Source organism: Pan paniscus, chromosome 16 (genome assembly GCF_029289425.2).
Source record: "Pan paniscus chromosome 16, NHGRI_mPanPan1-v2.0_pri, whole genome shotgun sequence".
NCBI classification, from domain to species: domain Eukaryota; kingdom Metazoa; phylum Chordata; class Mammalia; order Primates; family Hominidae; genus Pan; species Pan paniscus.
In genome coordinates, this window is record NC_073265.2 from 32,697,011 (window position 1) to 32,711,298 (window position 14,288).

At 40.9% G+C, this 14,288-nt stretch overlaps 1 protein-coding gene across 4 annotated transcripts in view; it reads right to left on the minus strand.

The window, feature by feature from the left end:
• The window catches only part of TP53BP1 (tumor protein p53 binding protein 1), a 108,029-nt gene that overhangs the window by 41,879 nt on the left and 51,862 nt on the right, over positions 1-14,288 (minus strand). For 3 of the 4 annotated variants that reach the window (XR_004666492.3, XM_003805577.7, XM_003805576.6), the window contains exons 12-14: positions 10,622-11,948; positions 2,394-2,513; positions 1,415-1,618 (exon numbers count right to left, since the gene is read on the minus strand). Coding sequence is in view for 3 of the 4 variants with exons in the window: in XM_003805577.7 (XP_003805625.1) it covers positions 1,415-1,618; positions 2,394-2,513; positions 10,622-11,948 (1,651 nt within the window). In the remaining variant the exon portion in view is untranslated. The remainder of the gene's footprint in view (positions 1-1,414; positions 1,619-2,393; positions 2,514-10,621; positions 11,949-14,288) is intronic. The other variant, XM_034938626.3, reaches the window with a different exon arrangement.

Genomic DNA, 14,288 nt, shown 5'->3' on the forward strand with positions numbered 1-14,288 from the left:
GGATATAAATAACTCCCACAAGCCTAGCGTTCCAATAGTGGAACACTAGGCATAAATGGGTTAAAATCTGTAAACTTGCTCAGGCCTCTCCCAGCCTAAAATAACAAATCCTCTCTCAACCCTGCATTTCCCTCTAACTCACCATATTTTCTCTTCTTCTCTCACATAAACTTCTCAAAAGTAGAGAGTACATTTGCAGCCTCATCTCCTCTTCCTCATCCTTCCTCAATTACTTTCAGTATAGCTCCCACCCCAACTGCTGCACTGAAATGGCTCTTGCTAGAGTCACCAAATGGATCCTAATTGCCTCGCCAAAGTCAAAGTATATTTCCAGACACATCTTACTAAACTTGCTCCTGTGCCTGACATGATCTTCTTGTAACTCCCCTCCCCATAGGCTTCCATGGCTTCATATACCCTCCTAGTTCTCCTTCTCTCTGAACGTTCCTTTATAATCTCCTTTATGAGATTTCTTCCTCTTCTAATCCCCCTTAAACAGCTTTTACAAATTACCTGAAATGAAAAAATTATAAGCTTCAGAGTTAGGTCTGACTCAAATTCCAACTCCACCTAGCACCAATTATTGTGACCTTAGACATGTAACTTAAAAACCTCTCTTACTCTGTTTTCTCATCAATAAAATGAAAATGCAGATACCTACTTGGGAGTACTATTATGGAAATGAGATCATACAGTATATGTGAAGAGTCATTCTCTCTTTTTTTCCTCCCCCTTACTTCCATATTCACCTGGCACCATCGTTCTGCCTACTCGCTCCTCAAATTCATCCCTCATCTCCAGCCCCACTACCAATGACCTCACTTTCTGGTTAAAGACTGGGTAGAATTTACCAGGCAGGAAAACAGAATATGGGAAATGCAAGGAAAGGAATCATCATGCACAAAAGCACAAGGTTTTGAAAGACTCAGCTGATGCTTTTTTTTAAAGGCAAATCTGATCATATTACTCCCTTGCCTAAAATTCTTCGGCTTCTCAGCATGATGTAAAAAGCCTTTCAGCATCTGGTCCCTACTTTGCATCCCTCCCTTGTATCTTCTCTTTATTCTAGCCCTACCAAACAACTTCTAATTCACGTGGGAAAGAATCAACATTAATCTGCAATGTGAATCCACAGTCCTAAAGTTTTCTACTCTATTCTGAAGTCTTTCTGAATAGGGAAACCAATTACATAGGAACAGACTTAATAGAAACAAGCTATAATATGGAGATTATAAAACAGAGTATCTTTAGTAACATGACAGGCTGGCCAAAAGCAAAGAATTAAATCTATGAGTGTAAGACTTTACAAATACATTTATAAATACAGAAGTATCAATTATTATAACTAGATTATAATCAATACTCCCCAGATGATCTGCAGCTACTAATTACCCAAGATTAACATAAAACTTACTTTCCAGGTTGAACTGCAAAGACTCTTCACTCGCCTCAGTCTCAGGACTAACCAGTTTCATTCTTAGACATAATTTATCATCCATGTCTGGGGCAGCCCCAGAATCCCCTTTTCCACTCCCAAGTATGGGATCATGGGTCTCCACCATGCTTTCAGACATGACATCACTGGTTGCTATGGTGCTTTCTGGATAGTTGCTAATACCTGAAAGAAGTGAGGCAGGGAGGAAGAAAAAAAGAACACTAAAATACAAACACAAAAAACAGCAATTCAAGGTCATCAATTTGCCTGTTTGGCTCCACAGCTCTGCAGGATTGAAGGAGGTTCCTAGGATAGATCCCTGTCATAAGTATCAACAACTACGAACTAGTATTGACACCTGGTCTTAAGAGGAGCAACAGGATTCAGTTCCACTTCTGCATCTGGACAAAGGATGCTGCATGAGCCCTCAGCCAACCCACATCTGCCAGCATCAGGCATAGGTAGCAGGAGACTCCAGACGGCATGATTGTTACCTCCCAGCACTGACTAGAGAAAACAAATAGGTTAATGTAGAAGACTACTGGCTGCTTCAGGGAAGGAGGATCTAAGTTTTCTTGCCCTGTCAAGCAGCAGACTGACTAGTTAGCCAAGGTACTGAATAAATAGTACTTCTACCTTACTTCCTGTTCCATCCTTATAGAACAGCTCTGTATCACTACTTAGCACTCAGATTCTACTGCCTTGCAAGTAATAAGATAAAATTCTTTTAAGTATTCTCTTTCTTTCTTACTTCCCTCCACCCTTTCTTTCCTTCCTCTCTTTACCCCTCATCTCCTAGTAGTAAAATCACAGAACCAGACTTCATAACCCTATTCTCCCTAAAACAAAAATCAACCTTACCAGCCAGACCCAACTCCTCAGATCTAAAATATCACTTGTGTAGAGAATGATATCTCAGAAATTCTGCCTTAAATATCATTACTTTTTATTCACTCACCAATAGGAGTACTGTGTCTCTTGGGCTCCAATTTTAGGTGCCCAATAAGAGGTGGGGTTGCATCAGTCAATGGTGGGATGATATCACCTTCTTTAGGCAAAGTGAAATGAAATGGGGTTTCTGAAAAAAAAAAAAAAAAGAAAAGAAAAAAGAAAGAAAGAAAAAATGATTTAAAAAAAACAAGTATAAAATAAGCAAAAATAATAAGAACTGCAAGAAATATTTCAATCACTCTTTTCCTTTGCTCCCAAATTCTGTCTCATTGCCACCACCCTCACCAGGCCTCCTGACGAACTCCCTTCTATCGTCTCTGCTCTCTTCACAGCCAACAACTATAGTACTGACACAAAGTAGACAACCAGAGGACAGGCAAATAGAGAAAGCCCGAAGTCTGCAAGACCTGAGGAACCTGTAGTCAAATGGAACACAAACATTTGATCTCCAAGACAGTACATCAGGGGATATTTAGCAATACAAATTTGGACAGTTTCAAATCAGAACAACATAATTTTGTGCAATGCTAACCTAAGGAGTTTGTTTATAAGCCTTAATAGTCTGTAGGATTCTCCAAAGCAAAGTCTGAAGTTAATACTTATAATGTACAATCTAATCAAAGAGATGACAGAGGATCTCACGGGTTAAAGGACTTCAAGATACTGACTGGTTCTAGCATAGAAATCCAAGGGTTTCATGGTTCAGCAGTACTGACCAGCATTCACTCTAGGCCTAAGTGTAATGTTCATACCTAAATCTCTGCACAACAGTAAATCCCTCATATATAAGCATCACCAGTGTACACATTTTAGTTATTAAATTATTATAAATAGAAAATATTTGTCAAGACATAAAGCTACTTTCTACCTAGGTCTCAGTTCCAAATTTTTGCTAATCAGAACTAGAAAACTGTCAAAAAATCACATTTTCTAATTTCCTAATTTGTCTCTTTTTATAAAATGATATATTTGGGAGAAAATAAGAATTGCACCAGACTGCCCTCTTAAAACTAATATATGAAAATTTCTTCTTACTTTCCTGGGATGGCTCAAAATAACTATAATCTGGCATACTTGGACACTACTACTTATGAAAGTAGTTTGCTTCTTTCATCTTTTTCCACTCCTATCTTTAATAGCAAGCACTGTGATAATTTTTTCCTTTAAAACAAAACAAAACAAAAAAATCTCTTTTTTTTTTTTTTTGAGACGGAGTCTGGCTCTGTCGCCCAGGCTGGAGTGCAGTGGCTCGATCTCGGCTCACTGCCAGCTCCGCCTCCCGGGTTCACGCCATTCTCCTGCCTCAGCCTCCCAAGTAGCTGGGACTACAGGCGCCCTCCATCACGCCCAGCTAATTTTTTGTATTTTTAGTAGAGATGGGGTTTCAAGAGAAAATGAATTAGTAATCTGAGGAGATAAAAAGAGAAAAAGAAATGGTCTTTAGAAATAAAGGATTAAAGTACATATGCTCAGCTAAAGAAACTGTAAAGAGGGGCCAGGTACCATGGCTCATGCCTGTAATCCCAACACTTTGGGAGACCAAGGCGGATGGATCACTTGAGGTCAGAAGTTCGAGACCAGCCTGGCCAAAATAATGAAACCCCGTCTCCACTAAAAATACAAAAATTAGCTGGGTGTAGTGGCAGGTGCCTATAATCCCAGCTACTCAGGAGGCTGAGGCAGGAGAACTGCTTGAACCTGGGAGGCAGAGGTTGCAGTAAGCCAAGATGGTGCCACTGCACTACAGCCTGGATGACAGAGTGAGACCGTGCCTCAAAAAAACAAAACAAAACAAAACAAAACAAAAACAAACCTGTAAACAGTATGGATGAAGAATCTCAACATTACATCTAACTGACAGACATCCACCATAGTTACAGAAAAGAGAAATGGGTCAGGTAGATAAGCATTCATTCTGTGGTAGCCCCTTATAAAGCAAGTTGTTCTAATAAAGAACTTAGAAGAGATACAGAAACTTAAAAAACACCTTGCAAAGCCTCATACATTCCAGACTTCTGAAAATGTGCATGAAATCTTTAAGCAGACCTTTCTATGTGACATATTATATTATGCAAATGCAATATGCAAGCATTAATCGCTGAAAATATATCCCTGTAACAAGGTTTCCTTTGCACAGTATTACATAAAACTTATGGAAAGTAATTTTAGCACCATTTATCTAACTGCATTACTATAACCTAATGGAAAATTGAGACTTTTACAGGCCCTAGGGACAGCACTGCCACTACTCTCCTCAGGTCTCCAATGCCTCATTCCTGGATTATTACCATAGCCTATCAATCACTTCCTCTGCCTAAAGTCTCCCACTCTCCCTAACCCCCATTCTTTCTGCACACTTTCTGCAGCCTTCCTAGAAAACATGGCTTTGTTAGCTCCTGGTCAAAAAACTTCAAGATTTTCACTAGAAGACAAATTCCCAACTCTATAGTCAGCATTCAACTAATTAGTAGCAGCCTATATCTCCAGTTTTTCTTTAATTATTCACGTTCATAAAGCTTCTATTCAATGTCCTCCAAAGGTTTCCCATTTCTATGCTTTTGTTCCCTCATCTGGAAAACACCACACATCTACTCAAATTATTGCCAAATCCTTAAAAATACATTTGCTGGTATATTTTATCCTTTTAAACTTACGGAATTTTCCACATATTCCATTATTTCTCTAACATTTAGCAATCCTACATTCTTTAAATTATCAAATCCCTTCTTGTTTTTCCAGATAATCATGGGCTATCATGTTGTAGGTCAGCATACCAAACAATGACGAAGGATATGAATGAGGAAACAAAAGGAAACTCAATACTAATTTTGAAACCACCTGAGTGGGAGTATGTGTCCTTTAAGGACTTTAGAGAATAACTCCAAAGCAATATTTAAAACTCTAAATGTTAAGAAGGTCTCTCCTAACTTTCTGTTATAGTTTTAAACCCATTTTTCTTCTTTGTTCTTAAAAGAACTGGTTACCCCTAAGAATTTATTAAAAGCCATCTAGTTAAAAATGTAAGAATTTATATATCAGGCGATATCATGCATGAAGTCTACCCCAAAAGTCTGCCTCTGACATTAATAGCCAATTAAGATGGCATTCTATCAAGTAAGCAAATAAAGGTTATAGCTAGAGCCTAAAACACATCTAGATCCCCTGATCATTATTAACTATTACAGACTATTACTTATGGATTTAAAGACTTACTGAACTCCTTACAGTTTTTCACATCATCAACCCACCAAATATTTGTTCTGTGTTGAACAAGATTGGGCTTCCAAGTACCATCTTGCTTTTTTACAGGTTTAACAGGAGCTCTCCATAGACAGATACTTGAAGAGGTCTCCAAACTGTTAACAGTGACAAGTTATCTATAAATGGAGACATTTAAAATAATTCTCTCTCTCCCTCTCTGTACTCACTCTCTCTTTTCCTTCCAACTCCCTCTCTCCCCACACCCTCCCCACTCAGAATCTCTACTTTGTATTGTTTGAATGTTTTTCAAAATTAAGCATGCATTATTTATTTACTTATTTATTTGAGACAGGGTCTCCCCCTGTTGCGCAGGCTAAAGTGCAGTGGTGCAATCTCAGCTTACTACAACCTCCGCCTCCCGAGTTCAAGTCATTCTCAAGCCTCAGCCTCCTAAGTAACTGGAATTACGCGTGCACGCCACCATGACTGGCCAAGCATGTATCTTTTTTTAAAATCAATAAATCTATTAACAACAAAAAAGTGCTCTTCTAACTTTAGTAGATGAACAAATGCAAAACTCACCCAATTCATACCTTTCATTCTGTCTTTTCAGACTGAAGAACCATTAATTTTTTTTTTTTAATTATTATACTTTAAGTTTTAGGGTACATGTGCACAATGTGCAGGTTAGTCACACACGTATACATGTGCCATGCTGGTGTGCTGCACTCATCAACTCGTCATTTAGCATTAGGTATATCTCTCAATGTTATCCCTCCCCCCTCCCCCCACCCCACAACAGTCCCCAGAGTGTGATGTTCCCCTTCCTGTGTCCATGTGTTCTCATTGTTCTATTCCCATCTATGAGTGAGAACATGCAGTGTTTGGTTTTTTGTCCCTGCGATAGTTTACTGAGAATGATGATTTCCAATTTCATCCATGTCCCTACAAAGGACACGAACTCATCATTTTTTATGGCTGCATAGTATTCCATGGTGTATATGTGCCACATTTTCTTAATCCAGTCTATCATTGTTGGACATTTGGGTTGGTTCCAAGTCTTTGCTATTGTGAATAGTGCCGCAATAAACATACGTGTGCACGTGTTTTTATAGCAGCATGATTTATAGTCCTTTGGGTATATACCCAGTAATGGGATGGCTGGGTCAGATGGTATTTCTAGTTCTAGATCCCTGAGGAATCGCCACACTGACTTCCACAATGGTTGAACTAGTTTACAGTCCCACCAACAGTGTAAAAGTGAAAAACCATTACTTTTTAGATTACTATCATTTAAATTTGGCCAGGCCCAGTGGCTCATACCTGTAATCCCGGCACTTTGAGACGCCAAGGCAGGTGGATTACTTGAGGCCAGGATTTCGAGACCAGCCTGGCCAACATGGCAAAACCCTGTCTCTACTAAAAATACAAAAATTAGCCAAGCATGGTGACATGTGCCTGTAATTCCAGCTACTCAGGAGGCTGAGGCACAAGAATCACTTGAACCTGGGAGACGGAGGTTGCAGTGAGCCGAGATCATGTCACTGCACTCCAGCCTGGGCGACAGAGCAAGACTCTGTTCCAAAAAAATAAAAATAAAGTTAGTCTCTCAACATTTAGCAACTAAACAACTATATTTTTAAGTACAAAATAATATTTTTCTGTTCTTTTTGCAATGCTCTTCTGAATGATTTATTTTATACAATTCTCTAAGTTAAAAACTATTGTTCTCGGCTGAGCACGGTGGCTCATACCTGTAATCCTGGCACTCTGGGAGGCCAAGGTGGATGGATTGCCTGAATCCAAGAGTTCGAGATCAGCCTGGGCAACATGGCAAAACCCTGTCTCTACAAAAAATCAGCCAAGCATGCTGGTACACGCCTATAGTCCCGGCTTCTCGGGGCAGGGGGCTGAAGTGGGAGGATCACCTGAGCCCGGGAGGTCAAGGCTGCAGTGAACATTGATGGTGCCACTGCACTCCAGCCTGGGCGACAGAGTGAGACCCTGGCTCAAAAACAAACAAACAAAAAAGACAAAAAGCTATTATTCTCCCTTCATGTTCTAATTTGTAGTTAAAATTATTTTTATTTAACTTCTCCTCATAAATACTATTTTCCAACCACTGTCTTCATTGCTTTTTGTTGTTTGCCCAAGAACTAAAATCATGAAATAAACACGAAATCACTAGCATTTTCAATAATCTGGATATTAATGTTAATAAAATAATAAGTTTTACTGCGGCAAAAAAAGCTGACTCTGCCAATTAACAATGTAAACAAGAATTCATGAAGAATACTATTAAAATAATAGAATATCTCACTGTTTTAGAAGCTTCTTTTGCATTTAATTTAAAAGTACTCCAAAATAACTATATTAAAACAATCAAAGAGACCTGATATTTTGTTGGCACAGGTCATTAGCAGTATTTAAACATAATACAATTAGAAAAATACTCTACTACAGAATTTTAGATTATTCACATTGTTCTTCACTACAGCTCTTCAGAATCAAATAATCTGTATTAAGCAGTTTTACAGGAAGAAAAAGCACAGCTGGGATCAGGAGACCTAGGTTCTAGTCTCACCTCTATCATTAACTAGCCAAAAGACGTTAAGAGACTAAATCCAATAACCCCTCACTTCCTTTTTAGCTCTAACATTTCTTATTCTTAAGATAAAAAAAAAGTGCTAAATATAAAAGCTAATAAATAGGGACTTTTTTTTTTTTTTGAGGCGGAGTCTCACTCTGTCACCTAAGCTGGAGTGCAGTGATACAATCTCGGCTTCTCGTGCCTCAGCCTCCAGAGTAGCTGGGACTACAGGCACCCGTCATCATTCCAGGCTAATTTTTGTATTTTTAGTAGAGATGAGGTTTCATCATGTTGGCAAGGCTGGTCTCGAACTCCTGATCTCAGGTGACCCGCCCGCCTTGGCTTCTCAAAGTGCTGGGATTACAGGCGTGAGCCATCGCACCCGGCCAATAGGGACAATTTAAAAACTAAAAAAAAAGTACTATTAATAATCACACTTAGACAATGGGTATAAAATGGGACTGTTCTAGGCTGGGTGCAGCGGCTCACGCCTGTAATCCCAGCACTTTGGAGGCCGAGGCAGGCAGATGACGAGGTCAGGAGATTGAAACCATCCTGGCCAACATGGTGAAACCCCGTCTCTACTAAAAATACAAAAATTAGCTGGGCATGGTGGCATGCACCTGTAGTCCCAGCTACTCGAGAGGCTGAGGCAGGAGAATTGCTTGAACCCGGGAGGCAGAGGTTGCAGTGAGCTGAGATTGCGCCACTGCACTCCAGCCCAGCAACAGAGCAAGACTCCACATCTCAAAAAAAAAGGGACTGTTCTACGCAAACCAAAAAATATGGTCACTCATACTATCATATGTAAACCTGCCAAATACTGTTTTTTCATTTCATCCTAAAAACTTGTTTTCTTAAGTTTGTGTCTTGTTATTTTGTTTTTGGAGCTTGATTTTACATTATAATAACTCTTTTTTTTTGAGACATAGTTTCACTCTTGTTGCCCAGGCTGTAGTGCAATGGCGCAATCTCAGCTCATCGCAACCTCCATCTCCCAGGTTCAAGTGATTCTCCTGTCTCAGCCTCCCGAGTAGCTGGGATTATAGGCGCCTGCCAGCACTCCTGGCTAATTTTGTGTCTTTGGTAAAGACAGGGTTTCTCCATGTTGGTCAGGCTAGTCTCAAACTTCCGACCTCAGGCGATCTGCTGGCCTCGGCCTCCCAAAGTGCTGGGATTACAGGCGTGAGCCACCACGCCTGGCCTACATTATACTAACTCTAAGGATTCAGAAAGATTGAATTATTTTCAGCTAATGTCATACTCTACAAATTATTTTATTTTATTTTATTTTATTTTTTGGGAAACAGAGTCTCACTCTGTCGCCCAGGCTGCAATGTAGTGGCGTGATCTTGGCTCACTGCAACCTCTGCCTCTCAGGTTCAAGCGATTCTCGTGCCTCAGCCTCCTGAGTAGCTGGAACTACTGGTACACATGACACACCTGGCTAATTTTTTGTATTTTAGTGGAGATGGGTTTCACCATGTTAGCCAGGCTGGTCTCAAACTCCTGAGCTCAGGCAATCCGCCCACCTTGGCCTCCCAAAGTGTTAGGATTACAGGCGTGAGCCACTGCACCCAGCCTGTACAAATACTTTAGAAAGTAATCTACGTTTTCATGCTGAATTTCATAAAATAAAGAACAAGAACTAATACATTTTCCAGTTTCAGGTTTAAGAGATATGTATTTTTTGAACTAAGTTTAGAAACTTTACCTAATGCCCATAAAAAGGAAATAACTAATTAATAGGATACTCATCAACAGTTCTGAATGTGATTTTACCACACAGAGTTAATCAAAAAAGATCCTTCTACTTCAAGGCAACTGTCAAAATCTATACACAGAGAGCAAGGATACAATCTAAGTAAAAAAAAAACAGATTGGTACAATTTCTAAATATTTTTTACCAACTAGTCTCGAGTTACAAAGCTGATAAACCTCAAATATCTTTAATTGCACAAATAATTATAGCTATTAAAAAAATGCAATCCAGGTTGGGCGTGGTGACTCATCCCTGTAATCCCAGCACTTTGGAAGGCCAAGGCAGGTAGATCACTTGAGTCAGGAGTTCGAGACTAGCCTGGCTAACATGGTGAAACCCCATCTCTACTAAAAATACACAAAAATTAGCCAGATAGTGGCATGAGCCTATAGTCCCAGCTACTTGGGAGGCTGAGGCACGAGAAATCACTTGAACCCGGGAGGTGGAGGTTGCAGGGAGCTGAGACTGCACCACTGTACTCCAGCCTGGGCAACAGAGCGGGACTCTGTCTCAAAAAAAAAAAAAGGCAATCCAAAAAATTTAATTTCCCAATTATTATTGGTTGTTCATAAACATAAACCAAAGATAGTGTTCACTCCTGACATAAGCATGCAGTTCTCGCCAACTTTCCATTCCAGATTATAATTTAGGTGGAGACAGAATAATCTACAATCACACTCACCACTAGAACTTTCACAGAAGCTTTGTGAGGCATGGGCAGAGGGCTTCCCCAGCTTCTGGGCCTCTGCATCTGAGCTTAGCTGCTTTGCATTAGCCATTTTTGAGTCTTCTGTTAATGAATTACTTGTTTTCTCCTGAGTTTGGGGCTGCTGCAACTCCTGGTCAAGTCTTAAAGGATCATCTGCTCTCACTAAAGGTAAGGAAGGCTGTGAAGAGTCTTCCTCTACAGGTTCTGTTTCTGCAGTCCCTGATTTCAGATCTCCTTCATATTCTACACTCTTTTCTTCCTTGGTGTCTAATCTATTCTCAGCACATGGTTCTATTTCTGGAGCAATATCCTCCCATGACTGGGAATCTGAGCACTTCTCCACTCCCTCCAAAGGTTCACAAGAAACATCAACTCTGGGAGATGGCTCTTTCACATCTACAATGACAACACTGGAGTCCTCTGAAGTAGCTTCTTCCCAAGCTTCCTGTTCCTTATGTTCCAATTCTTGGTCAAGTATTGCCAACTTTTGAGGGGAATCAATACTAATCACACTGGTTTCAACTTCCATAGCTTCTGAGCATTCTTTTTTTGGGATTTCCTTTTGAAGACACAACCCTTGGGACTGAGTTTCAGTCAGAGAAAGGTGCAACGGAACACTCTCCATATTTTCTTCTTTGAGTTCCTCTCCTTGACTTTCACAAGGTGTCTCAGGGATTTCTTCCACCTCAGACCCTGAAGACCCCTCCTCTGGATGGTGTTCTTTAATTTCCATAGCTTCCTCCTGATCTAACACACTAGAAAGTGCCTCAGATCGAGTAGCTGGTGATGGAACTGCCTGACTCCCCGAATCACAAGTGAGATCAATACAAACATCTTCTGCTACCGTTTCTTCTCTGCCCTTGCAACCAGTGGCTAAAATACTAATGTCATCCCTGGTGTCTGTATCATCTCCCTTTGTTTTGTCATCATTCTGACTCAGTTGTACTTCACCATCCTGTGCTGGATTCATCAGGATACTATCATTTTCAGCAGGAACAAATTTAGAATTGAGAACTGGAGACATGGGTTCCGTATCCTCAATCTGTGTGTTTTCTCCATCTTCATCAATTCTGTGAGAACTCAAGCTCTCCATCTTTGGGGACTGACTATATTCACTTGTAGAAAGCATCAACTTGCAAGAATCCCCTGTCAAAGATAGCCCAAGATCCTCAGGGGAATTCTTTGGTTCAATCTCTGAAGTTTTAGAACACTCAACTGTCAAAGATGAACTATGCAAATCTCCATCTTTCTTCCCATCATTTGATTGTTCTTCCAGACTTGGGGAAGGAATAAAAATGTCCTAAGGAAGAACAGAAAGAGACAAACGTAATTTGTACATGATCATATATCTTTTATATTGAATCCTTGGATTCATATAAAATTTCTAAAATCAAATTTCTAAATCAAATTTTTAAATTCATATAAAATTTCTAAATCAAATTTAAGAATTAAAGAACTCTAGGCCGGGCGCGGTGGCTCACGCCTGTAATCCTAGCACTTTGGGAGGCCGAGACGGGCGGATCACGAGGTCAGGAGATCGAGACCATCTTGGCTAACACGGTGAAACCCCGTTTCTACTAAAAATACAAAAAATTAGCCGGGCGTGTTGGCGGGCGCCTGTAGTCCCAGCTACTTGGGAGGCTGAGGCAGGAGAATGGCATGAACCTGGGAGGCGGAGCTTGCAGTGAGCCGAGATCGCGCCACTGCACTCCAACCTGGGAGACACAGCGAGACTCCGTCTCAAAAAAAAAAAAAAAAAAAAAGAATTAAAGAACTCTAGTATAGCCAGGAGCAGTGGCACATGCTCCAGCCCATTTCAGTTCTCACAAAGTGGGGATACGTACTCATTTTACTTCACGATTTCAAAATGTGCTAGCATTCAACACGGTGAAACCCTGTCTCTACTAAAAATACAAAAAAATCAGCCAGGCGTGGTGGTGGGCACCTGTAATCCCAGCTACTTGGGAGGCTGAGGCAGGAGAATCACTTGAACCTCGGAGGTGGAGGTTGCAGTAAGCCGAGATTGCACCACTGCACTCCAGCCTGGGTGACAGAGTGAGACTCCATCTCAAAAAAAAAAAAAAAAAAAAAAAAGCTAGCATTCATAAAGCAGGTATTAAAATCCAGTGGCCAGGTGTGGTAGCTCATGCCTATTATCCCAGCATTTTGGGAGGCTGAGGCAGGTATATCACCTGAGGTCAGGAGTTCAAGACCAGCCTGGCCAACATGGCGAAACCCTGTCTCTACCAAAAATACAAGAATTAGCTGGGTGGGGTGGTGCATGGCTGTAATCCCAGCTACTCAAGAAACTGAGGCAGAAGAATGGCTTGAACCGCGGAGGCAGAGGTTGCAGTGAGCCAAGATCATGTCATTGCACTCCAGTCTGGATTACAGACCAAGATTCCATCTCAAAAAATAGTAATAATAATAATAATAATAAATAAAATCCAAAGCTTACAAAATATCAATAGTCAACAGAGAAATACAAATTAAAATCACAATGAAATACCACTACACGCAACAAAAGCAACTAACATAGGCCAGGCACGGTGGCTCACACCTGTAATCCCAGCACTTTAGTAGGCCAAGGCAGGCGGATCACCTGACGTCAGGAGTTCGAGACCAACCTGGCCAACATGGTGAAACCCCATCTCTACTAAAAATACAAAAATTAGCCGGGCATGGTGGTGTGCACCTGTAGTCCCAGCTACTCACAAGGCTGAGGCAGGAGAATCACTTGAACCCAGGAGGCAGAAGGCAGAGGTTGCAGTGAGCTGAGATAGTGACATTGTACTCCAGCCTGGGCAACAAGTGAGACTGTATCTCAAAAAAAAAAAAGCAAACTAATGTTAAAATAGTTCACAAAACAGTCAGGCATCGTGGCTCAGCCAGGCATGGTGGCTCACACCTGTAATCCCAGCACTTTGGGAGGCTGAGGTGGGAAAACTGCTTGAGCCCAGGAGTTCAAGACCAGCCTGGACAACATGGCTAGACCCCATGTCTACAGAAACTTTAAAAATTAGCCAGGCATGGTATTGTGTCCCTACAGTCCCAGCTACTCGGGAGGCTGAAGCAGCAGGATCCTTGAGCCACAGGAGTTCAAGGCTGCAGTGAGCTATTATTGTACCGCTCACTGTACACTAGCCTGGGTGACAGAGAAAGACTCTGTCCCAAAAAAAGACAAAAAAAAGGTTCACAAAACCCAGGATTAGCAACGATGTTGAACAACTGCAACTCTCGTACATTGCTGCTGGGAATGCAAAATGTTACACCCACTTTGGAAAAACAGTATGGCAGTATCTTATAAAGTTTAACATTCATTACTATATAACCTAGGCATTCTGCTTGTAGGCATTTACCCAAGAAAAATAAAAATATGTGCCCACAGAAAGATGTGCATCCAAATGATCACAGAATTATTATTCGTAAGATATGCATGCTGGCCAGGCACAGTGGCTCACATTTGTATTCTCAGCACTTTGGGAGGCCAAGACAGGCAGATCTCTTGAGGCCAGGAGTTCGAGGTCAGCCTGGCCAACATGGTGAAATCCCGCCCCTACTAAAAATACAAAAATTAGCTGGGCATGGTGGTGCACACCTGTGATCCCAGCTACCCAGAGGCTGAGGCACGAGAATCGCT